General features: G+C 56.0%; 2 protein-coding genes across 3 annotated transcripts; both read right to left on the minus strand.

The window, feature by feature from the left end:
- Nucleotides 1-710: 710 nt before the first annotated feature.
- Nucleotides 711-7,324, minus strand: HSD3B7 (hydroxy-delta-5-steroid dehydrogenase, 3 beta- and steroid delta-isomerase 7). Its single transcript, XM_053470564.1, has 7 exons — nucleotides 7,302-7,324; nucleotides 5,642-5,798; nucleotides 3,993-4,148; nucleotides 3,113-3,221; nucleotides 2,810-2,909; nucleotides 2,235-2,397; nucleotides 711-1,660 (listed from the first exon to the last, which is right to left on the minus strand). Exons 2-7 carry the CDS (start codon nucleotides 5,796-5,798, stop codon nucleotides 1,239-1,241), a joined length of 1,107 nt encoding a protein of 368 aa, XP_053326539.1. The 5' UTR covers nucleotides 7,302-7,324; the 3' UTR covers nucleotides 711-1,238.
- A 2,592-nt stretch (nucleotides 7,325-9,916) lies between these two features.
- On the minus strand, nucleotides 9,917-23,640 carry SETD1A (SET domain containing 1A, histone lysine methyltransferase). 2 transcript variants are annotated; one of them, XM_053470508.1, is made up of 19 exons: nucleotides 23,578-23,640; nucleotides 21,006-21,152; nucleotides 20,578-20,676; nucleotides 19,955-20,225; nucleotides 19,597-19,703; nucleotides 19,331-19,512; nucleotides 17,618-18,419; nucleotides 15,551-16,348; nucleotides 15,285-15,452; nucleotides 15,006-15,090; nucleotides 14,779-14,924; nucleotides 14,603-14,645; nucleotides 14,133-14,411; nucleotides 12,566-13,816; nucleotides 12,160-12,329; nucleotides 11,972-12,082; nucleotides 11,637-11,756; nucleotides 11,056-11,193; nucleotides 9,917-10,267 (listed from the first exon to the last, which is right to left on the minus strand). In XM_053470508.1, the coding sequence occupies exons 2-19, from the start codon at nucleotides 21,135-21,137 to the stop codon at nucleotides 10,094-10,096; spliced, it is 5,076 nt and encodes a 1,691-aa protein (XP_053326483.1). In that variant the 5' UTR covers nucleotides 21,138-21,152; nucleotides 23,578-23,640; the 3' UTR covers nucleotides 9,917-10,093. The 2 variants fall into 2 exon arrangements, with proteins under 2 accessions (XP_053326483.1, XP_053326482.1); XM_053470507.1 differs by having other exon boundaries at nucleotides 14,779-15,090.
- Nucleotides 23,641-24,254: the final 614 nt, after the last annotated feature.

A 24,254-nucleotide genomic window follows, 5' to 3' on the forward strand; every position in this document is an offset into this window, starting at 1 on the left:
TAAGTCTGTCCCTGAGAGAGGGGGAGGGGAGGACGGTAGGTCCTTAAGATGCTGTAAATGCTGTATCCTCAAATACTAATGTGGCAATTGTACACCGCTACTGAATGGGGCGGAGCTTTATAATGCCAGCAGCAGACAGCGTAAATGCAGCTTCGGGGGGACCTGGAGATACAGGCCGGAGGGTCTATCGGATTCTGACTGCTCTGCTTGGCCCATCGCGCGTCCCTTTACTGTCCCCGGAACCAAACCCCAGGCGGAGACTGACCCAATTCATCCAGTGCCCTTAATGAGATGTAAGGAAGATTTACTTCATGGAGAGGGTGGAAGAACAGCTTCCCAGCGGAAGTGGTAGAGGCTAATACAGTGAGCGAATGCAAACATGCATGGGATAGACATATGAATAGATAAGTGGAGCAGCCTCCCAGCAGAGGTGGTAGAGGGTAATACAGTGAGGGTGTTAAACATGCATGGGATAGACATACGGCTCCTGGATCTAAGACGAGACCAACGACTGATTAAGGTTGGAGTCGTTACAGCAGGAGGAACGGGGAGACTAGACGGGGGCCGCCGGGGGCCGATCTGTAGGTTTTATGAACTTGTCCACCTGGTGGTGCTGCTGCTTCACCAAGTAAAAGGTCAGACACTTGGTTATTAAGCCAAGTGGGGATCGCGCACCTCGCTCACTCGCCAATAACCACAACTCCCAGCGATCGCATCAAACGCTCCGACTTTATTGTGCGCGGGAAACACTCGACGCGGCTTCAGACCTCATCGGGCTGCTTTTCGCGATCACATACATTCATTATTGTATTATTGCACTGTTGATTCTGACGCACCGGTGGAGGTGGCCAGGAACGGAGGGTGAGAACTTAATGTTAATTATCCGTGGAGATAAATAATTCATCGATTTCATTAGATAATTAAGTAAAATATATACGGATTCGGGGTATATCGGGGCCGGCGTCTGCGAGAACCGTGCAGGGGTTAAATCCCATTGAAGGAAGGGTGGCAGATCTGCATTCCGTGCCAGGCTCATTCTTTCCACATCGGGAAGTTGTGCTCATTCCGTCGCCGCTCCACCCGCCTGATTCATTCCTCTCAGGGATTATTCTCCAGGGCTGATTATCGAGAGCCGATGAGGGGTTTCCGTGGTCCCCTTGTGAGCTCAGAGGGGGTTTGATTTTTGGGGCACCCCCCTTTCTCCCAGTTACCCCAATGCCCTGTTCCGTCTCGTTCCCTCAATGCTTCTTGCCCTCCTTGTCCAGCGTCGTCACCCAATCGATCGTCCGCCGCTTGCATTCCTCCCAGCTGTACAGCGGCTTGTAGCCAAAGTGTCTCTCGGCCTTGTCTGTCTGCACGGTGAACGTGGTGCTGGCCACGGCGAGCGTGTAGGGGTTCAGGAGGGGCGCGTAGACGCACACGGGGTGAAGTACCCACTGCAGGAGGGCATTGAGCAGAGCCAGCAGGTACAGCAGGAAGTAGGGCACCAGCGGCCGGGAGCCCACCATGCGGAAGCCGCAGGAAGACAGGAACTCCATGTTAAAATCCTGGTAGCTCTTGTACGGAGAGGAGTCGTAGCAGAAATATACCTGCCCTCCAAGGGTATCGGGGCGATCCTGCAGGGCGCGGGCGGCCAACACGTGCATCCAGGCCACGTTTCCTGCAAGAGAATACAATAAACACCGGCTCTGGGCTCTGACTCTAGTACCTGGGGACCGGGTTCCTGCTGGAGTCCTGCTCTGGTTGTTTATTCTGGTTCTACATGGAGTCCTGCCGGAACATTTGATTCTGGGTCCTGCTCTGCTTTTTGGTTCTAGTTCTAGCTGGAGTCCTGCTCTGGTCGTTCTTTCTAGTCCTACTCTGGATGTTGGTTCTAGCTGGAGTCCTGCTCTGCTCTCTTAATGGTTCTAGCTCTAGTTGGTTGCTGGGTCTACTAGAGTCCTGTTCTGGTTCTTTATAATGGTTCTAGCTGAAGCCCTACTCTGGTTGCTGGTTCTAGTTTGTGTCCTGCTCTGGTTTATGGTTCTTGTTGGAGTCCTGCTCTGGTTAATGGTTCTAGCTGGAGTCTCGCTCTGGTCATTCTTTCTGGTCCTAGTTGGAGTCCTGCTGTGGTCACTGGTTCTAGTTGGAGTCCTGCTCTGGTCACTGGTTCTAGTTGGAGTCCTGCTCTGGTCACTGGTTCTAGCTGGAGTCTTGCACTTGTTGTTGCCTCCTGAAGCCACACCCTTTCTTACCCACGTAAACCCGTCCATGCTCCACAGACTCAGCGATTGCCCGGAACACGCGGCCTCCCGTCCTCAGACTTTGGTAATAGAAATCCTTCATGAGTCCGTGGCCTTCGCCGTAGATGCCGGTGGGGCGCAGGGAGCAGGTGTACAGAGTCTGCCCCCCCCTAACCTGCCGACAAAATGACTAAAAGGTTACTTTCCGAGAAATAGCTGGTTTCCCTGGGTGGGGTTCGGTGGCTTCACAATGTCCAGTGGGGTCTTTAGTCAAATGTGATACCAACAAAGAAAAAAAAGACTCATTAACTTTGTGGACCACACAGGTCCCTTCCGTCTTCAGATGGAGTGAAGAAGAGACCTCTGATGGCTCTTTCCCATTTTTTCTATATTGTCCCAATAAAGGGTCTCTCCATCGACTAAAGACCCCATTTTTTCTTGGATGCCTTTTGTTACCGCGTCCCGCGGCGACACTCGGTGGTCAGTGTGCGGACTACAGGTCACCAACAGCTCCTCCTATGGCCACTATGTGTACTGCACTGCGTATGGACTCTCTGCTGACCCCTAGGGGTCCTTCAGTGTATTACCTTCTTGCCATTGGCTTCCAGGACGAGTTTCTCCGCCTTGGCCTTACTCAGGGGGTACGCCTGATTGTGACATACTCGGTATTCTGTGTCTTCGTTGCCCCTGCAAACACAAACACTCAGTCAGAGACCGAGTGACAGATCTAGCGGATCCGTAAGAGTCGCCCCTCTGATCTCCCCCGGGTTCTGGGGCAAAGTTGGGGTTCACCGGATGACTGTATGATATGATTTCCCAGTAACTAATACCCCGTTAATCGCCGCGTTGCTGTTGGTGCCCTGAGTTCTAGGCTCTGATGCCCCCCATACCTGTAGAAAGGGTCCCCGTACAGATTCGGGCCCACAACCTCCATACTGCTGGTGTAGACCAGGAAGCGGACCCCCTCCTCCTCACACGCTCTCAGCACGTTCTCTGTCCCTGCAAATAGGAGACCCTGTTAGGCAGCTGGATGGCCCCCGGACCCCCAGAGATTGCCATCCACCCCGCAGGCCCACAGAGAACATCCAGAATTCCTACCCACCACGAGTGTCATAGTCCACCAGTGACTTACAGTGTCATACACCCCTCACACCCCTGTGATTGTCACAGACGCCAGTGTATGTCACCCACCAGCCAGACCCGTCGTGACTGCCAACCATCCAATGGACCCCAGAGAAAATCATCCATAACTCACAGCTCATTCACCCCCCCACTCAACACAAATACTTACAGACCTTCACCCAACCCAATGACGGCCAGAGACCTTCACCCATTCAATTGGACTGCCTGAGACCATCACCCATTCAATTGGACTGCCAGAGACCATCACCCTCCCTACAGACCGCCAGAGACCATCACCCTCCCCATGGACCTCCAGAGACCTTCGCCCTACCCAATGAATCCCAGAGACCTTCAGCCACCCCATGGACCTTCAGAGACCATCACCCTCCCTACGGACCGCCAGAGACCATCACCCATTTAATTGGACTGCCAGAGACCATCACCCTCCCCATGGACCTTCAGAGACCATCACCCTCCCTACAGACCGCCAGAGACCATCACCCAACCCAATGACTCCCAGAGACCTTTCACCCAACCCAATGAAGACCTTCACTCACTCCATGGACTGTGAGATGTTTATAGACCCCCACAGTTCCTATCGGCTTGTGCCATGTTTTACACAGACAGATCCGCTCCATGACCTCTCACCTGTCACATTGACCTCTGTGACCTTGGCTGCCGGCACTCGCCCCCAGACGTCCACCAGGCTGGCGGTGTGAATGACCAGGTGACTCCCCCGCAAAGCGCCGCGAACATCCTCCAAAGACGAGATGTCGCCGCGGATGAGACGCACCCTCACTTTATCTGAAAAAAAAGCAAGAGACGTCTACAGAGACACTCAGCCTGATTATACCCCGCAGCGCTTCAGAACGCCAGAGAGGGGCACTTATCTTAGTGGGTGTGGTTAGGGGCGTGGTTGGGGCATTTAGAAGAAAATTAATGAGTTGTATTAGTTTATAAAGCCGTTCCCTGCTGTTTCTATACACATTATCGGGGCTTTTAGGGCTGTAGAACCCTGCGATCCCCTCATACCCCGCAAACATTCTGACCTCCTAGAAAAGAGGGGCATCGGGGGGAGAGAGGGGCATCGGGGGGAGAGAGGGGCATCAGGGAGGGATAAGGGGCATGGGAGATGCCCTGTCTGGAGAGACGTTTGGGGGCTGAGAGACAGATTGCCCCCCGGGGGGTAAAATAAACGTTAATTTCCTTTGTGTATTCTTGAGGATAACTTTGTTAACCCCTCGTAACTCACACCGGGCAGCTCGGTTTTAACCCTTTCCGTGCCGTGGGTGCTTCGCCTGCCTTCCTGCTCTTCTTGGTAAATATTTTATCTGAAGGCAGAAAACGCAGAAATTCCGGGGAAGTTTGTTGTTTTTAAACTTTTTCCATGGATGCAGACTGTTTGTGTTGGAGCCGCGCGGCCCCTGAGAATCTGCCCCCCCCCCGAGACTGGGGCAAAAACCCTCGGAATCTGCCCCTCCCCCCCGAGACTGGGGCAAAAACCCTCGGAATCTGCGAACAGGTTAAATGCAGAGCCAAGAAAACCCAGAAATGGAAATTCTGCGTTCAATTTATTTCCTGTAATTCTTCCCGAAACAAACAGGAAGCAGAGCTGTTCCAGAACCTGTCCGCAGGGGCCACGGGCCAAACATATGACATCACCAGCGGGGAATCCGCAGAGATTGATTACCTGCTCCAGATAGAGTACAATCCTGTGTATAAACGAGTGCCGGAGGGGCTCCCGGGGGCCACGGGCCCTCAATCTCCTACACAAAGCAGTGTGTGGGAATTTCTGTCAGGTTTGTACAGCGCAGCGGAACGGGATGGCGCCATAAAATAAATAATAATAGATTCAGACGCAGGAAACCGGAACAGTTCGAAGAGTTAATGCAACAGGAACCCAAAGGTTACCCCACGGCCATCCCCGTCACGGGCAATAAATCGTTTCTCTGGCAACCCACCGGCTTCCAGAACTTAAAGGCACGGTCCGGCCACCATGGAGGTTACGGCGTCTGACAGCCGCGCGGCCCCTTTAAATGAACATTACAAATGCACGGGGGGGGGTATGGGGTCTGCAGAATTGCCCCTTCTTGCCCCTCTGCTCACCTCGAAGTTATTTTCCGTGCCCCCCCACCCCCATTGTCTGGAAAGAAATCCCATTGATCTCAATAGCAGCGCTTTCCTGCCACCGATTGGCTGCATCAAGCAGTGGGGCAATAAACTGCCCCGTTAACCCTTCATTCACACCCACCTTCCCCCGGATGTCGCCGGTTGGTGGCCCCGGGGCCGTCACTTACCGCTGCCGAGCGTCTCGAGCGACTCGTCCAGGTGCAGGTCGAACACTCGGATCTCGGACAGATCCGCGGAACGTTCCAGCAGCATCCGGACCAGGTGGGAGCCGAGGAACCCGCAGCCCCCCGTCACCACGCACACGCGGCCCTCTCCGGACGCCATCTGTGGATTAGAGACATCACGTCAACAACATGCGTGTTCCATGCGACAGCCGTGTCCTTCCACCCCCACTACCCGGTACAGCGCAGAGCGTGCTGGACACACGCGTGGCCCCTTACATCTGCCCCGTTTATTGGATTTTTAGAGGGTCAAGGGCTGAGATGGAATGGAAGGGTGGTAGATAAGTGGAACAGCCTCCCAGCAGAAGTGGTAGAGGGTAATACAGTGAGGGGATTAAATATGCATGGGATAGACATACGGCTCCTGAATCTAAGACGAGACCAACGACTGATTAAGGCAGGGGCCAGATGGGGTGGTCGTGGGTCGGATGGTGCGGTCGTGGGTCGGATGGCGCGGTCGTGGGTCGGATGGCGCGGTCGGGGGCCGGATGGTGCGGTCGGGGGCCAGATGGTGCGGTCGTGGGTCGGATGGTGTGGTCGTGGGTCGGATGGCACAGTCGGGGGCCGGATGGTGCGGTCAGGGGCCACACTGGGTAGTTAACCTTCATATTAAACGTGACCCTCTGAACACAGCCAGAAAGCCCTCAGCCCTGGTCGGAGGCTCCAGCTACGTATGACTCCCAGCAGCTCTGGGAAGAGATCTGTTTATTTATTTTATCATTAAGCCGTTTATTTTCTTACATAATAAATTCCGTGCGGCGCACATGGGTACCACGAGCCGTCTCCATGACGACATCAGGGGCGTGCAAGGTTCATTTCACAACAGCGTTTTACGTGAAGCAAAGAGCTTTAAAGGGGAAGTCCCGCTGTGTTCACAAAAATGTATTTGGGTTTAAAGCACTTATTCCTCCCCATATTCCTGGACAATAATACCGGGGTCGGGTATTGCTGCTCGGTTAGTAGAATGCCTCGGTCTTAAAGCACCAGGAGGACCTCGTGATTTCTCAATTGCTCTTTATATAAAGGACATGGTGCGCTGCCATAAAGCAAACTGCGCAAGGGGAGGAGCCTGGAGGTCACATGGCCGAGCGCTATGGGGCACCGGGTACCTACATTAACCCTTCAGTTACCCCGCTACCTGCCTGCACGGAGGGCACTAACCGCTCAGTTACCCCGCTTCCCGAGCGCGCCCGGGGCAGTAAAGCGGAGCCCTGGGGACCCCGTTCTGTTCGGTGTTATTTTATTACACGTTTTGTTGCCCCCTCTTGCCCCTCACCCCAACCCCCGCCTTATCACACACATTACTCTCTCTACACTAATAGATTGCAAGCTTCTCGGGCAGGAACCTCCTCGCCTTCTGCACCGGCTATGTCTGTGTTAATATTCACCCCCCCCCCCGTGACTGCGCCACGGCCTCTGCTGGCGCTATATAAACAGAACGTATGTGAATCGGGATCCGTCTGCAGTCACCCTCACATCCTGCACTCTGCGTCCCGTGCCAGCTGGCAGCTATGGACCGAGACACCTGCTGGAAATAATACCCCTGGCAGACGGCCCAGCCGGGGCAGAATATAAACGCCCCCCCCCAGGTGCGCAGAGAACGTACCTCTCCCTCCGGCTGCCGCTCCGCTCTGAGCCGAGTGCTTTGTGAGCGGTGGGGAGAGGGGAGAGGAAGGACGTTCAGGGGAGGAGGATGTGGGTGGAAACTGTGAGTCTCGAGCGAAGTGCACCTTGCTGTGCTAACAGCGGGTGAGGGGGGTAACAGCGGGTGAGGGGGGTAACAGCGGGTGGGGGCAATTAATCTGGGGTTTTAGGGTAATATAGTCTAAGTGGCTTCTCCTTATGGATCCGATGAGAACGAAGCCTGCGGTCTCCATGGCGACGGGAGCTGAAAAGCCCCCCCGAGTGAAAACAACGTAAAGCGTTGTGCTTGGCGAGGTTAATGAGTAGCGGGCGGTGCCTAAATATCACATGACTTACTAGAATGGCGACCACCGGGGCCGCAGAGGAAGCGGTTCTAGGAACGAGAAGCGAAGCCGCTTCCCCCTGTTCTAACTCTCATCACCCTCAGCAGAGCGGCTTCTCGCCCCAGCCCGAGGGTTAAGGGCGATGGTGAGAGACGGGCGTGTGTGGCATCCATGGAAAAACCGGTTCTCACAAACGTATGATTACAGTCGTTGCTGCCAGCGGCATCACAACCGCAGCACTGTGAGTGGAACAGCCTCCCAGCAGAAGTGGTAGAGGGTAATAGAGCGAGGGTATTAAACATGCATGGGATAGACATACGGCTCCTGAATCTAAGACGAGACCAACGGCTGATTAAGGTTTCAGTCTTTACAGCAGGAGAAACGGGCGACTAGACGGGGGCCGATCAGCCGGTGGGTTCTGGGTTTGTTCCATAATTGCACCCTTTACAGGAAAAGGGTGGAGGCATGGACTGGACTTCCAGCTGAAGTGGAAAGAACGCAGGGCGTCAGCCGCACACCCTGTCATTAGGGATCCGTCATCGCAACGCAAGGAACGAGGCACCGAGACACGCAACAGAACCCACCGGCAGATCGGCCCCCATCCGGCCCGTCTAGACTGTAAAGACTCAAACCTTAATCAGTCGTTGGTCTCGTCTTAGATTGAGGAGCCGTATGTCTATCCCATGCATGTTTAATGCCCTCACTGTATTACTCTCTACCGCTTCTGCTGGGAAATTGTCCCACTTATCCACTACCCTCTCAGTAACTAGATGAAGGGATAGGAAGCCGCCGAGGCATGTTCTCATAGGTTTGCTGTGTTGGCCCCGGGGTAGGTGAGGAGGGCCGTGCAGAGATCAATGTTTGCTTAGCCTTGAACCAGCGAAGGACGCACCTGATAAGGGTTTATCTTTAACAGGCAGCCGGCAGCTCTTCCCACCCCAGTATATCTGCCCTATTACCCCCCCCGATACACCACCAAGTATATCTGCCCTATTACCCCCCCCCCGATACACCACCCCAGTATATCTACCCTATTACCCCCCCCGATACACCACCCAAGTATATCTGCCCTATTACCCCCCCATACACCACCCCAGTATATCTGCCCTATTACCCCCCCGATACACCACCCCAGGTATATCTGCCCTATTACCCCGTCACCCCTCCCCCACCACAGTATATTTTCCCTATAGCCCTCCCCCACCCCATCTCAGTATATTTGCCCTCTACCCCCAATACCCCTCCCCCTTACATACATGCCCAGTAATAAAGAGTCACACGCGTGTAATATATGTAATAAACTCATGTTTCTACAAGAAACAAAGCTGTTACTATACAGAATATACAACTTCTTCCGGGCCTGAACCCCCAAAACGAACCTTTTACCCAGAAACCGACATCCAACATACCCCCCCACCCCGCGTGGCAAAAGATGGCAGCTTACTGCCCCGGACCCCGGGCAAGCAGGCTCTGTGTAGGCAACAGGGTACGGGTGCCCCCCCCACCGCACTGGCGTAACTTGGGCAGGACAGGGTTAACAGAGTGCCCGGCTCTGAAACCGACGGCTTCCCTCTGAGCACTTAAATGGTTAAAAAGAAACAAAATAAATAAAAGCGGGGTCGCAAAAAACCCCCGTCACGTGACGCGAGCGCCCGCCCTTAACCAATCAATAGGTACGCGGTATCGCTATACGTTGGCGGATTCCTCTTCTCCGCTGGGGCCGGTGACGCGCCAACCAGAGCAGAGGAACGGCGGCCACCAGCTGGGCCACAAACCCCATCATACCCGGGCTGGGATAATGGGAGTTGTAGTCCCTCAATTCATTGTGAAATCCAGTCCCGGGGGTGGGAATAGTCAGTGTTATATACAGACGAGCCCCCTGACGCGCACGCCGACAGTCCCGTGTCATCAGCCGGGGGCCGCTGGCGGCCAAGGGGGGCAACCAGCTGTGGCTGGGGGTTAAACACGTAGTAAGAGAGCGCGCCGGGTAGCGTTACCGTGCGAGGGGGGCCACCTTGGACAGACACGGCAACCGGAGGGTTTCAGGCTGCGTTCAGGATCCGTTGCCGTGGCGATGAGCGTTGCCATGGCCGTGTATAAATAAACAAACTTCCAGTAAGGAATAAAAACAAGAATGTCTAAAATATATAAAAATTGCAAAAAATAACGTTCCTACGGTGCGTATAGAAACACACACGGGGGGGGGCGACCGCGGGGGCCGAGCCGGGGGCCACGCGGCAGCGACGGGGGGCTGCAGGGGTTAAAGTGCCGCTCGTCTGATTCACGGCTCCGCCGCGCACCGCTAATCCCACCGAGATCTCAGTCCTGGCTCCCAGGGGCCCGTGGCGGCCCCGGCGTTCCTCGCGGTCAGTGCTGCAGGCCACGGCAGGGGTCGGGCCCATGCGGAGCCGGGGTCTGTCGGGGGAGGGGGTTAATTCAGCGCCCCCCTGCAGTTCTCCGTCCCGCACAGGCAGGGGATCTTGTTCTCTTCGAGGGGGAACTTGTAGTCGTAGGTAATCTCCTCGTTCACCCCAATCGGCTGCTTCGAGTAAATGACGATTTTCTTCTGGGACTCGATGGTGATCACTTTGGCGTAACAGTTCGGCTGCGGGGGACAGAAACAGAGCCACGTAAGTCTCCTTTTACCCCAAACTTACAGGAATTTGGACCCAGGAGCTCCGTGAAGCGAAGTTATGGAGAAAGGTAGAGCCCAAGCGAGGGGCATTTATCCGACTCGCAGCGGGTCAGGCGGTACTAGCGGGACGGGGCATTTATCCGACTCGCAGCGGGTTAGGCGGTACTAGCGGGACGGGGCATTTATCCGACTCGCAGCGGGTCAGGCGGTACTAGCGGGACGGGGCATTTATCCGACTCGCAGCGGGTCAGGCGGTACTAGCGGGACGGGGCATTTATCCGACTCGCAGCGGGTCAGGCGGTACTAGCGGGACGGGGCATTTATCCGACTCGCAGCGGGTCAGGCGGTACTAGCGGGACGGGGCATTTATCCGACTCGCAGCGGGTCAGGCGGTACTAGCGGGACGGGGCATTTATCCGACTCGCAGCGGGTCAGGCGGTACTAGCGGGACGGGGCATTTATCCGACTTGCAGCGGGTCAGGCGGTACTAGCGGGACGGGGCATTTATCCGACTCGCAGCGGGTCAGGCGGCACTAGCGGGACGGGGCATTTATCCGACTCGCAGCGGGTCAGGCGGCACGGGGCATTTATCCGACTCGCAGCAGGTCAGGCGGTACTAGCGGGGCATTAACCTGACATTTAGCTGCCTTTGGAACACGGCCGGTACGGTGCAAAGTTCACGAGGCTCCATACAGAACGCGAGGCCAGGCGTGACGCAGCCCGGGGCAAAGCCGCCCCTGGCCCCCCCCGAAGCTCACCGTGCAGCAGTGGTTAATAAATCGCGCCAGGTTTCCACACTTGGTGGCATCGATGATGGTGTCCTGATCCACGCGGAACAGATAACTGCTGCCGATGCCTTCCTGCGAGTATCTCTTCTCTCTCATATCCGCCACCATCTGCCAAGAAAAGAACGCGCGTGAGGGGGCAACGCGGGGTTAAACCCCGCACACCGGGGCAGAATGTACAGCAGCAAACACCCCATGACGTGTATATGTTATGCAGCCCGGGGGCATCTGCCGTGACCTGTAATTACACCAATAAAATCTTCCAGAGTCCCAAGGTCCCTTATACCCCGGCGCAGGGGCCACGGAGAGGGTGCAGGGGCCACGGAGCCACGTAAAGGAATTTCAAGGCAGTAAAGATGTTAAATGCGAATTATGCCAAGGTCAGGGGTCACCCGACACACAGCAGAGAAACTCCTGCCGGGAACTGATGGGTTAATCCGCAGGCGATGCCCCCTTGTGGCCGAGTTTGGCGATAAAGCCATCAGGAAAGCACATTACAGGGGCGCAGTGGGCGCTCGGCGGGCGTCTCTGCTGCCGGGAGAGGCTTCACTCACCTGCCGGATATTCTGCCCCACGTACTCGATCACCATCTCATCGGCAGCTATGGGCTCCATGGCAAACAGACCCCACTCGTGGATGCGGCTGCGGCCGAAGCGGAGCTTCTTTTTCCGGAACTGCAGGGGCAGAAAGAGGGCGCGTGAGCCGCGGGGTAACAGGACAGGCAGCGGGGTAACAGGACAGGCAGCGACCCCCAAACATACACTAAATGCCCCCCTCGGTTTACCGATTACCCGCATCCTTCCCAAATGAATCCAGCAGCTCAGGGCAGACGCGGCTGGGACGTTCCCCGGCCCCCCGGCCCCCTCTGCTGGCCAAACCCCGGCATTACCTTCAGCTGGTTGAGCTTCAGCAGGTCGCTGTCCAGCAGGGCGGACGAGCCGATGGCACTGAGAAGACGTCTCTGCTCCGAGCGGCGCTCCGACAGCACGCGGTTCGTGCCCTAAAGAGACAGACGGTGAGTACAGGAGGGGGGGGGGGGTGATTCGTGTCTCCGGGGGGGTCGTGTCTCCCGCTCACCTGCGTGTCGGCGTCGAGCTCCTGCGCAGACACGGGGAACACGTCCAGGTATTTGTCTTTGTCCTTCTTGCTGATGGCGTAGTAGCCCTCGCTCCTCGCGCAGCCCGTCTGGTGCTCCCGCAGGCCGTCCTGGCGGTTCTTTCGCCGTTTGGGATCCGCAATGTTGGTGAGTGAGAAAGGGTTAAGGGAAACAAAATGCATGCGCATGCCTAGAACCGCACGGCGCATCCTGTGAGTGCTGCCAATTCACCTAATTGCCCCCATGACACAACCCCCATTCACCTAATTGCCCCCCTTACCAGACACAACCCCCATTCACCTAATTGCCCCCCCTTACCAGACACAACCCCCATTCACCTGACGGGTTTTGGGGGGCGCAGAGTACCCCCGGGGCTGATAAGGATATTAGGGTGATGCACCCAGTGCGTGTCGTTGAGCCAGTCCGTGCTGTGATCCTCCTGCAGGAGCCTCTCATACGTGTCCCGGAGGTAGACCATGTCCTCGCAGTCCAGTCCCGTGTTCCATATATCATACAGAATGGTCATCTGCTCGAACTCGCTGCGTATGTCGTAGCGCGGGGGGGAGAGGAGAGGCGGGGGGCGTCTGTTCCGGTGGGAGCGCAGCTGCCGGGTGGGAGCCCACGTTTCCGGGTCGTCGTCGTCCTCGTCGGAGGTCACCTCGCCGGGTTCGGCCTCTTTCACCGGTTGCGGTTTCCGAGTCCTGCTCTTTGGCTCCTCGTGGCCGAGGGCAGCAGGAGCCTCGTCGGTCTTTTTGGAGGGGGTTAGTTGCAGATCTCCTACCTCCAGCAGTCCCGTGTTGCCCTCCCCGCCGGCCCCTGCGCCACCGCCTATGCACACCACCTCCTCCGGTGCCTCCAGAACCGGTTGCCCGAGGTCCACGTGCAGCAGCTCGCTGGGTCTCTCTTCCACCGATAATGCCCTCTGCCTCCTGGAGGGCAGTTTCAGGTTGGCCGGGATGGAGGCATAACTGTGCTCAAGCAGGATCTGCCGAACCGGGGCAAGCAGCGCGTCCTCCGCGGGTTCTGTCCTTTCGGGCTCGCGAGGTTCTGGAGCCACGGGGGGCTTCTGCGCCTCTTGCCTGGGTGGTTCGGGAAGGGACGCCGCTCGGACCTCCTCTTCCATCTCTTCATCGCCGTCCTCCACGCCGTCTTCCTGCGCGGCCTCCTCCCGCTCCCCCCGCGGCGGGTAGCACCGCACCAGACACGCGTGGTCCCACGGAAGGTTGAGAACCGTAAAGCGCTCCGGCTCTTTCTTCTGGGGAGACGCTTCCTTGGCTGGGGGGGGCAGCGGCGCCGGCTCTTGTTTTAGGCTGCCGAGAATCTTATTCAATGGGCTTGGAGGAGCCTTGGGAGACGGGACCGGAGCCTGGTCCACGGGCTCGGGGGGCTCCTCTTTGGGCTGCTTTGGTGGGCTGCGGGGCAGTTCGGCGGCGGGTTTCTCCAGGAGCTGGTGATTGAGGGGTTTGCTCTCCGCGGCCTCCGGAACGAGCTGGAAGGACACGGTTTTGCGTCTCTTCTTCGGCGGGGGGAGCAGCTGCAGAGGGGGAGACGGAGGGGCACACGGTTTGGACGGCGGGGCAGGAGCGGGAGCCGTTACCGGGGCCGGTTCCTCCTTCACCGACAGAACGGGAGATTTCTCTGCTCAAAAAAAACAGAAGAAAGGCAGATAATTAACAAAAATAAAACGAATCCGGTGAGAAAGAAATAAAAATACAGAAAACGATACTTAAAACACTTTTACAGGAATCACGCAATATCGTGGTCTGGCTCAACACAGACAGGAGCCACAGCGGCCCCAACGACTTCAAATGGGGAGGAGTTCTTTTTTTTTTTTTTTTTTTTTTTTTAACAGGGGCCAAACCTTTCAAACAGCTGTAAGGGTTAACCCTGCGCATTAAACCTGGCGGGGGGGGGCATTCACGGAGATCACTTTTGCCCCCTTTAGGGCACGTACCCCGCGGCTGCTCTTTCGCTGAGACGGGCTGAGCTTCTGCTTGCGGTGGGCTGGGGGCCACGGACGGCTCGGCAGCATCCGGCAGTTTCTGGAGCTCGTCTTGTTCTTCCTCCTCGTCGTCGGAGGAGGCCGGGGAGGACGATGGTGAGGAGGACGAGGAGGACGAGGATGAAGAAGAGGACGAGGAGGAAGAGCTGCTGCTATCCGATTCGCTGGAGCTGTCGCTGTCGTCATCCGACGCGATCTTGGAGGAGAGCTTGGAGAGAGGAGAAACGTCGTCTACGGGACAGAGAGGGACGTTCGGTTATTGGACTCCGCGACGCCGAGGGAAGAAAGCCGCGCAGCGCAGAACACGGGAAGCCGCTGCCGGCGCGATCATCATACACGGCTTCACGTGTATCGGGGGATGGAGAGCCAACGCCAAGGCAATAACCACCACGCGCCACAAGTAGAAACCACATTAGGCTCACCTTCAGATTCCGCTCCTTTGTCACTCATTTCATCTTCATCGTCCTGAAAAAAAAGAAAATCAATCATTTAGGCCGAGAAACCGAAGCCGCGCCGGGTAACGTCACCGCCACGCCGCCCCCCGCCACGCATCGTAACACGGCTGCGGCCCCACAGACCCCGAGCCCGCCGGCATCACCTTCTCCAAAGCAGACTCCTCGGAGGCCTCCTCTCCCTCGCTGTCCAGGTGGAAGTGCTTCCGGCGTTTGTGCTTCACCCTGCCGCCTTCCCTGGGGGTGGGCTTCGCTCCTGCGCGGGGGTCCGAGCGCGCGGCTTTCTCTCTCTCTGCAGCGGGATACGTGATTGGAGAATGATAAGCGCACGAAGGGTCCGACCCGACACTCGCGGAACGCGAAGAAAACTCACCGTCCTCCTCCTCCTCGGGCGGCGTGGACGGCCGAGGCCTCTTCTCCTCCCCATCTTCGCTCTCCGACTGCTGCTTCCTCTTAACCTGTGTTTGGGGGAGACGGCGGACTCATCAGAAGCCCCTCAAAAGGGACGGACGCCGCCGATCACCCGATTCACACAGCAATACCCCCGCTGGCGCTCCATCCCCTGCACAGACACCCACCTCACCACAGTAACCATCCACAGACCAACAGCGGCTCCACCTGTCCACCTCTTCCCCACAAAAAGGTCACTAACCTTGAAGGAGGGTAGCCTGAGAGCCCCCCTGAGCCCTGCTCCAAATCCGAACCCCTCCGCACCCCCGCTCTTGGCCCAGTCCACCAGCGAAAGCAGCCCAGGGTCCTTGGGTCGAGTCTTCTCCTTGTCCTCCTCCCGCGGCGGCGGCTTGGGCGCGTTCTGGAAAGGCTGCGGAGAAAAGAGGCGCGAACCGGCATCGGAGCGTTAGCTTCCGGAAACATATTCTCCCGACTCGACCCCCCCCCTCAGCCATCTTTGTTCCTCACCTTCGCCTTCTCCTCCTTGCACTCCCACCACTCATCGAAGGCGCTGAACGCCACGTTCTCCACCATTTTCCGGTTCAGGTCTCTCTGCATAGTGCTCTTCATCTCCTGGATAAGCGCAGACAGCACGCTGATGACCGTCGAGGCGTGGGGGTCCCCCCCTGGTGTCCAGCCCGGAGGTCGGGGATCCTGCCCGCCGCCTCGACCTGTCCTGGCGGAAAAATCTCTAGGGGGCAATAAGGGCTGGGGCTGCTGGGAGGGGAAGGGAGGGTAGACGGCTCCGTAGACCTGCTCCGACATGAGAGGAGGGGGGTGGGGCTGGCGGTGCCGGAGCGGGTGAGGGAGCAGGGGCGGTGGGTACGGCTCCTCGAAAGGCTGCCCTTTGCCTTGCCTGCTCTGCTGGAGTCTGCTGAGCATCTGCGTCTGCATCTGGAAGGACATGGAGGTTCCTCCCCACTGGTTTCCCAGCCGGCTCACCAGCTCCATGGAGTTCACAAAGTCATAGATGTGGGGGGCCGACGAGGCCGAGGAGGAAGCGCCGGCGGGATCCAGAGGAGGGGTGGAGGGGCGAGCGCCATGCTCAGTCAGCCGCGCCCTGGCTGCCGTAGGTAGAAGTGGGTAGGTGGAGGGCGCCTGGTGGTGGGGCGGCAGGGGTAAAAGAGGAGATGGGAGGGGCTGTGAGGGGTAAGTGGCCCCCGCGCCCCCAAGGTGGGAGAGAAGGGGATACGGGAGTCCTGAAGCTCCGGGAATCTCCATGTTAACCTCTTCGTCGGAGATTTCCATGTCCTCTCCGGACGACAGCTGGGGGGAGACAGAGGAAAGGGGGGGTCACCAATCAAAGCGCCACAAAACAACCACAAATCAGACGATATCGGCTAAAAGAGGGCCTGCGAGGGCCGCGAATCTCCATCTCTATCCTAATCGGCTAAAACACTCGATTCCCGCGGTCCTCTGCTTCGCCTCCTTTCATTACCTCGGGCAACGGGTTTCTCCCCCGGCACTCATCCCAGGAGATCCTGAAAGCTGCGCTCGGGTGTCCGAGGAGCAGCCCGGCCCCTGAGCAGCCCGGGGGAAACCCAACAGCCCTGAGGAACCATTTGAGAAGCTGAGGACCTGAGGAACGATCCCGGAACACAGAGGTAACGGGGGGGGGATGGGTGTCACGGGACGCTCAGTGGCGTTAGGTTTGTCGGGGGGGATTATGAACATTTGATTGGCTTCTCATTGGTAGAAATATTGCTCCAGAATGATCTTCCTGACCAAGCTGCGCAGAGCGTGCGGAGCGGAGAGAAGCGTGCGGAGCGGAGAGGAGAAGCGTGCGGAGCGGAGAGGAGTGCGGAGCGGGAGAGGAGTGCGGAGCGGGAGAGGAGAAGCGTGCGGAGAGGAGTGCGGAGCGGGAGAGGAGTGCGGAGCGGGAGAGGAGTGCGGAGCGGGAGAGGAGTGCGGAGCGGGAGAGGAGTGCGGAGCGGGAGAGGAGTGCGGAGCGGGAGAGGAGTGCGGAGCGGGAGAGGAGTGCGGAGCGGGAGAGGAGTACGGAGCGGGAGAGGAGTGCGGAGCCGCGGGGTGTAACAGAATATGGCACAATATATCTGAATGCTATTTAAGGTTTCCAAAAACGATTATTTTTGCTTCTGGACAAGTTTGGGATTTTTTATTTTTTACATCCTTCCCTATCACACCTGTCGGCCCCGGTAACGGCCCGCAGGGCCGGCGAGCGTCACTGTATCGGAGCGGGGCGGAAAAAAAAGCCACCGATTGATACATTTCTCTTCTGTTCGCAACAAAGCAACAAAGTTACTCGACACAAAGAGAAACTTTATGAGCTAATTGCCGGAGTAATTTTAATACGCATCACTCAGCGGGGAGGAAAAACCAAACGTATACTTTCCCTGTTCCGGAAAAAAACCCAGAAATAAGACTTTTATCCTGTTCTGTGCTAAAAAAAAAATAATAAAAATATCTTTGCGGCTGCTTTTAACTGAACGAGACTGTGTTTAGGAAGCCGTGGAGGTTTTAAGGGCGCAGGGGCTTCTAGTGAGACCTCTGGCACCGCATGGACGTGTATCTCACCCGGTCCTGCCCGTTCGCCGTCCGGCCAATGTCTCCCAACCTCAAGATGGCTTCAGCCGACACATCCTCGAAGCTGACGGGCGGGGGAGGGGTGTAGGGACCATGTGCCGGCGGAGGAGGAGCTTCTTCCACGGCCATGGCCTCCTGTGCAGCGCCCGCCGCCGGCTCCTCGTCGTCCTCCTCCGTGTCCGAGGGCAGGAAGGAGAACTTGGAGCGCTGCTCCTTCAGGAGCGCCTCGATGCGGGAATCAAGGCTGCTGCTATGCTGGGTAAAGGGGAGACTCTCGGAAACGCCATCAGGAAGCGGAGAGCAGGAGCGTGCGGGGGACGGGGGTGGAGAGGATGCCGGAAGGGGTGGTGGTGGCGGCGGCGGGGGCTCCCAGCCCTCTGTTGGAGGAGGAGGAGGAAGTACTAAGGTAGCGCTGTGCGCTGGGGGAGGGAGAGGTGGGTGGGCCAGGCGGTAATCGCGGTCAGATTGGTGGTCGTCGGGAGGGGGCGGGGGAGGCGGCGGGGGTAGAGGTGGCGTCCCAGGAAAGCGGTGCAGCGGCGGCTCCTCGGGGGGCAGGGGAGGCTTCCTGTGGCGGGATGAGCGGTACGAGGACTGCGGGGAGGAGTGGTGTTGGTGCCGGTGATAGCGCCGGTGGCCGCTCTCGTGCTGCGAGGAAGAAGATGCAGAGGAGGACGAAGCCGGGGAGTAGCGGTGGCCGGAGCGCCGGGAGTACGAGTCCCCAGAGCTGTTCTCCTGGCGCCGGGACTTGTATCCTGAGGAGTCCTGGGAAGTGGAATGGCTGGGGGTCCCCTGCCTGCAAGAGAGGGACAGACGGCCATAAATAAATATTTATTACCCCAACCGGGCATCAGAGACACTCAGCCGGCCATAAATAAATATTTATTACCCCAACCGGGCATCAGAGACACTCAGCCGGCCATAAATAAATATTTATTACCCCCAACCGGGCATCAGAGACACTCAGCCGGCCACGAAATAATCTGTGCGTTTTATTGCAAAAAACTAAATATTTCAAAATATTACGCAAAATAAAAATCCCACTTATATAGAGAGATATATAATATAATATAAAGAGGGATATAATAGATATATAGAGCTATATATATATATATATATATATATATAATGTATAGAGAGATATATAATATATAGAGGGATATAATAGATATATAGAGATATAATATATATATATATAATGTATAGAGAGATATATAATAGATATATAGAGATATAATATAATATATATAGAGATAATATAGAGAGAGAGATATAGAGATATAATATAATATATAGAGAGATAATATATAGAGAGATATAATATAATATAATATATAGAGAGATAATACATATAATATAATATTTAGAGGGATATAATAGATATATAGAGAGGGATATATATATATAGAGAGAGAGATATAATATATAGAGAGATATAATATATAGAGAGATAATATATAGAGAGGGATATAATATATAGAGAGATAATATATATATAATATGATATTTAGAGGGATATAATAGATATATAGAGAGGGATATATATATATAATATATAGAGAGATATAATATATAGAGAGATAATATATAGAGATAATATATAGAGAGGGATATATAGCCCTTCCATGTAATTGCACAGTGGATATATTTTTGTGCTCGATATGAAACGACACGGATTCCCCCCCTGGATCACCGGAGCGCTCATACCTGCTGGAGTACGCGGAGTCCTGAGAGTAGGGGGTGCCGCCTCTGGGAGTGTATGGGGTACCCTGCGTGGAGGACAGGGAAGGGGTATACTGGCTGTACGCCGAGCCTGGGTCCTGAGATGAAGGAGTCCCATTTCCAGGTGGGAAGGGGGAGTCGTTGGACACGCGGCGTCGGGAATCCACCTGGGAACACGTGATAGAGACACGCAGTCAGCACGCAGCCGCGATCGGTCGCTGACCACCCTGCGGTATAAAGAGATCTCTCACCTGCTCCGGCTGCAGTCGCTCCGTCGCCCACATCGCACTCGTTGGGACTGTCTGAGGGGTGTACGAACCGCTTACAATCATATCGAAGTACTTCTGCCGCTGTTGCCCTAGAAATACACAACAGATCGGCATAAGACGGGAGCCTCGGCAGTCTCTTTCCGTTATTTGGCAGTTGGATGAGTTAACTGCAGCCGTTTGCGATGAGAGGTCTAACGGCCCCACAAACCGCCTCAGAGCAGCAGATAGGGATCCGATCCCGCGAGGCAGGCGTTTCATTGGGTTTTCTCCTCCGCTGAGCTCCTCGTCTCATCCCACCTATCCTCTAACTCCACCTCCCCCTCGCTGTTGGGCGTCTCACCTCGGAGGTCCAGCTCTGCATGGATGACGTTGCCCATCACCGACGTGTTGTGAAGGTGGGTAACAGTTTCCCTGGCTGCCCGAGAGCTTGAGAAGAGAACTTTGGCAAGTCCTAAGTGTTTGCGGTTTTTAGGATGGAGCAGGATCTCCACCTCCTCCACGTCTCCGTATTTGCGGCACATTTCGGCCAGGAAGGGCTCCCGCACGTTGTCATTGAGATGAGCGAACGTGACTTCCTTCTGGGGGAGCTGCCCCACATAGAACTCATCCAGCTGCGAGGTCAAGGGTTAAAGTGTTAGACATGAGCTGAGAGGTGCTCACCAACCTGTAACACCCTCTCCGCCAGCACCTGCCCCCCCCCCGCTAATCTCCAGCCTGTACCTACCCCTCTCCAGCAACGCCTGCCCCCCAATCTCCTTTCCTGTACCTACCCCCCCTCTCCGCTAATCTCCAGCCTGTACCTACCCCTCTCCGCCAGTGCCTGAATACGCCCCCCCCGGCAGCACCTGCCCGTCTCCCAGGCCAACTATCATCTTATACATCCCATCGCCAACATGCGCCCCCACTCTACGTGGCAGGCTATTAACCCACCCCCCCCCGTATATAACCGCCAAGTCCCAGTACCTTGAATTTCGGGACAGGGAGACACACATCGCGCGGCTTGCTCCATAGTCTGTGTTTTCGGGGGTCCCGCACATCCCCCTCTGGAAGGAATGTCCCATCCTGGATAAGAGGGGGGAAAAAATATATAAATTTAGAAAAGGCACACGAAATACACATTCCGACCCAAAATCAGCAACCGAGGCCTGGCCGTCTCCAGGACTCATACGAGCTCTAAACGCCTTCCTCAGACGGCCTCCCCGGCTATACGAGCGATACCGACAACACAGAAGGGGTTAAACACGTCTAACGGGCTACATTTCAGACAAGCAAGGAAATTCTAGAGCTTTCCGGCCCAGGACCGGATCCCGGCCATCAGCGCACGTTCCACGACAGCCCGAGATTCCCACGCGAGTGGGGGGTCTCTCCCCGCTTTATCCCACGGCCCTCACAGCGATATTGAAGTGGATTCCATCGTAGCGGTAAATCTTCTGCGTCGCTCGGCACAGAGCGGGGTCCAGCAGCAGCTTGTAACTCCTCCACTGGAAGCCGGCCGCTCTGTGACTCTCGCCCTCGGGCTCCATCAGGGGACATCGGACCTGCGGAGAAGGCAACTATTAGCCACCCATCGAACACACGGAGCGCTCTCGGGCTTTGTAGATGGGGTCTCGCCGTTGCTGCTCAGTGCTGTGGCCGCGCGCCTTAGACTGTCGCTGCGCTTTAAATGATACCCTTTATATAATCTCTCATCCACTACTGGATGTCTCTCTCTGCTCACTATTCCCAGCAGTCTACAGGACCGTCTCTGCTCACTATTCCCAGCAGTCTACAGGACCGTCTCTGGTGCTATTCCCAGCAGTCTACAGGACCGTCTCTGCTCACTATTCCCAGCAGTCTACAGGACCGTCTCTGGTGCTATTCCCAGCAGTCTACAGGACCGTCTCTGGTGCTATTCCCAGCAGTCTACAGGACCGTCTCTGCTCACTATTCCCAGCAGTCTACAGGACCGTCTCTGGTGCTATTCCCAGCAGTCTACAGGACTGTCTCTGGTGCTATTCCCAGCAGTCTACAGGACTGTCTCTGGTGCTATTCCCAGCAGTCTACAGGACCGTCTCTGGTGCTATTCCCAGCAGTCTACAGGACTGTCTCTGGTGCTATTCCCAGCAGTCTACAGGACCGTCTCTGCTCACTATTCCCAGCAGTCTACAGGACCGTCTCTGGTGCTATTCCCAGCAGTCTACAGGACCGTCTCTGGTGCTATTCCCAGCAGTCTACAGGACTGTCTCTGGTGCTATTCCCAGCAGTCTACAGGACTGTCTCTGCTGCTATTCCCAGCAGTCTACAGGACCGTCTCTGGTGCTATTCCCAGCAGTCTACAGGACTGTCTCTGGTGCTATTCCCAGCAGTCTACAGGACTGTCTCTGGTGCTGTTCCCAGCAGTCTACAGGACTGTCTCTGGTGCTATTCCCAGCAGTCTACAGGACCGTCTCTGGTACTATTCCCAGCAGTCTACAGGACCGTCTCTGGTGCTGTTCCCAGCAGTCTACAGGACCGTCTCTGGTACTATTCCCAGCAGTCTACAGGACCGTCTCTGGTGCTATTCCCAGCAGTCTACAGGACCGTCTCTGGTGCTATTCCCAGCAGTCTACAGGACTGTCTCTGGTGCTATTCTCAGCAGTCTACAGGACCGTCTCTGGTGCTATTCCCAGCAGTCTACAGGACCGTCTCTGGTGCTATTCCCAGCAGTCTACAGGACTGTCTCTGGTGCTATTCCCAGCAGTCTACAGGACCGTCTCTGCTCACTATTCCCAGCAGTCTACAGGACCGTCTCTGGTGCTATTCCTAGCAGTCTACAGGACCGTCTCTGGTGCTATTCCCAGCAGTCTACAGGACCGTCTCTGGTGCTATTCCCAGCAGTCTACAGGACCGTCTCTGGTGCTATTCCCAGCAGTCTACAGGACCGTCTCTGGTGCTATTCCCAGCAGTCTACAGGACCGTCTCTGGTGCTATTCCCAGCAGTCTACAGGACTGTCTCTGCTGCTATTCCCAGCAGTCTACAGGACCGTCTCTGGTGCTATTCCCAGCAGTCTACAGGACTGTCTCTGGTGCTATTCCCAGCAGTCTACAGGACCGTCTCTGGTACTATTCCCAGCAGTCTACAGGACCGTCTCTGGTGCTGTTCCCAGCAGTCTACAGGACCGTCTCTGGTGCTATTCCCAGCAGTCTACAGGACTGTCTCTGGTACTATTCCCAGCAGTCTACAGGACTGTCTCTGGTGCTATTCCCAGCAGTCTACAGGACCGTCTCTGGTGCTATTCCCAGCAGTCTACAGGACCGTCTCTGGTGCTATTCCCAGCAGTCTACAGGACTGTCTCTGGTACTATTCCCAGCAGTCTACAGGACTGTCTCTGGTGCTATTCCCAGCAGTCTACAGGACTGTCTCTGGTACTATTCCCAGCAGTCTACAGGACTGTCTCTGGTGCTATTCCCAGCAGTCTACAGGACTGTCTCTGGTGCTATTCTCAGCAGTCTACAGGACTGTCTCTGGGCCTGCTTTTTCTTGGCTGGCTGTAGTGTTGTCACAAATCTCAGTCTATCCAACTCCCATTTTCTAGGCCTCTCTCGTTCTCCCGGACTGACTCCCCCGGTCTCGGGGCCTCTCTCGTTCTCCCGGACTGACTCCCCCGGTCTCGGGGCCTCTCTCGTTCTCCCGGACTGACTCCCCCGGTCTCGGGGCCTCTCTCGTTCTCCCGGACTGACTCGCCCGGTCTCGGGGCCTCTCTCGTTCTCCCGGACTGACTCCCCCGGTCTCGGGGCCTCTCTCGCTCTCCCGGACTGACTCCCCCGGTCTCGGGGACTCTCTCGCTCTCCCGGACTGTCTCTCCCAGTCTCGGGGCCTCTCTCGCTCTCCCGGACTGTCTCTCCCAGTCTCGAGGTCTCTATCTTCCCCAGGCTGTTTCTCCCAGTCTCGGGAGCTCTCTCTTAGGAATGTCTGTTTGTGCAAAAGGGCCACCTGAGCCTCACCTGGCTGTCTCTCTGTGTTCCCGGCTGTCTCTCGCAGTCTCTCCCCCAGGATCCCTCTCTGTGTCCCAGTAAAGATGACTACAGTGTTCGACGGCACTTTCGCGTCGGCTCAGCCCCTTTTCAGAGTTTTGGTCTCTCTACTCCTGGATTTAATCTACCCGCCGGCCTGCTTCATTTTCTCCTCTCGGACGGTCTCTTTAATCGCACTAGTAAAGCCCCGTAATTAACGTAATTCCAATTAACTCTGTGTGGAATCTGCGACCGACCAACACTCACTCCAGCTTTGCCTAGTCTGCTTTCCGTCACCGCACTTTACACACTTTTTTACAAAAACAAATTTCTTAACGTTTTAAAGAATCGACAGTACTTTCTAACACTAAATTGACTCGACTGAAGAATTTTGACAATCTAAATTTTATTATCTCACTATAGTAAACAAGGTGTTAACGAATCTGCGACGACGGTAACATTGGCTGGCGTCAGGAGGGAGGAAAGGCGGGTTTATACCATAGAGAAGAGTTGTGGGAGGGAAGGCCGGCAGTTCTACCCGTTCTCTGTGGTATCAGGGTGTGCAGCACCTATACACTATGGTATATGGGTAGTTCTGTGGTGGTTACTGTGCAATGTATAGAGCAAGAGGTAAATGTAACAACCGCAATATGAGAACATGAGGAGAA

The sequence above is a fragment of the Spea bombifrons genome, chromosome 7, assembly GCF_027358695.1.
Source record: "Spea bombifrons isolate aSpeBom1 chromosome 7, aSpeBom1.2.pri, whole genome shotgun sequence".
Taxonomy (NCBI): Eukaryota; Metazoa; Chordata; class Amphibia; order Anura; family Pelobatidae; genus Spea; species Spea bombifrons.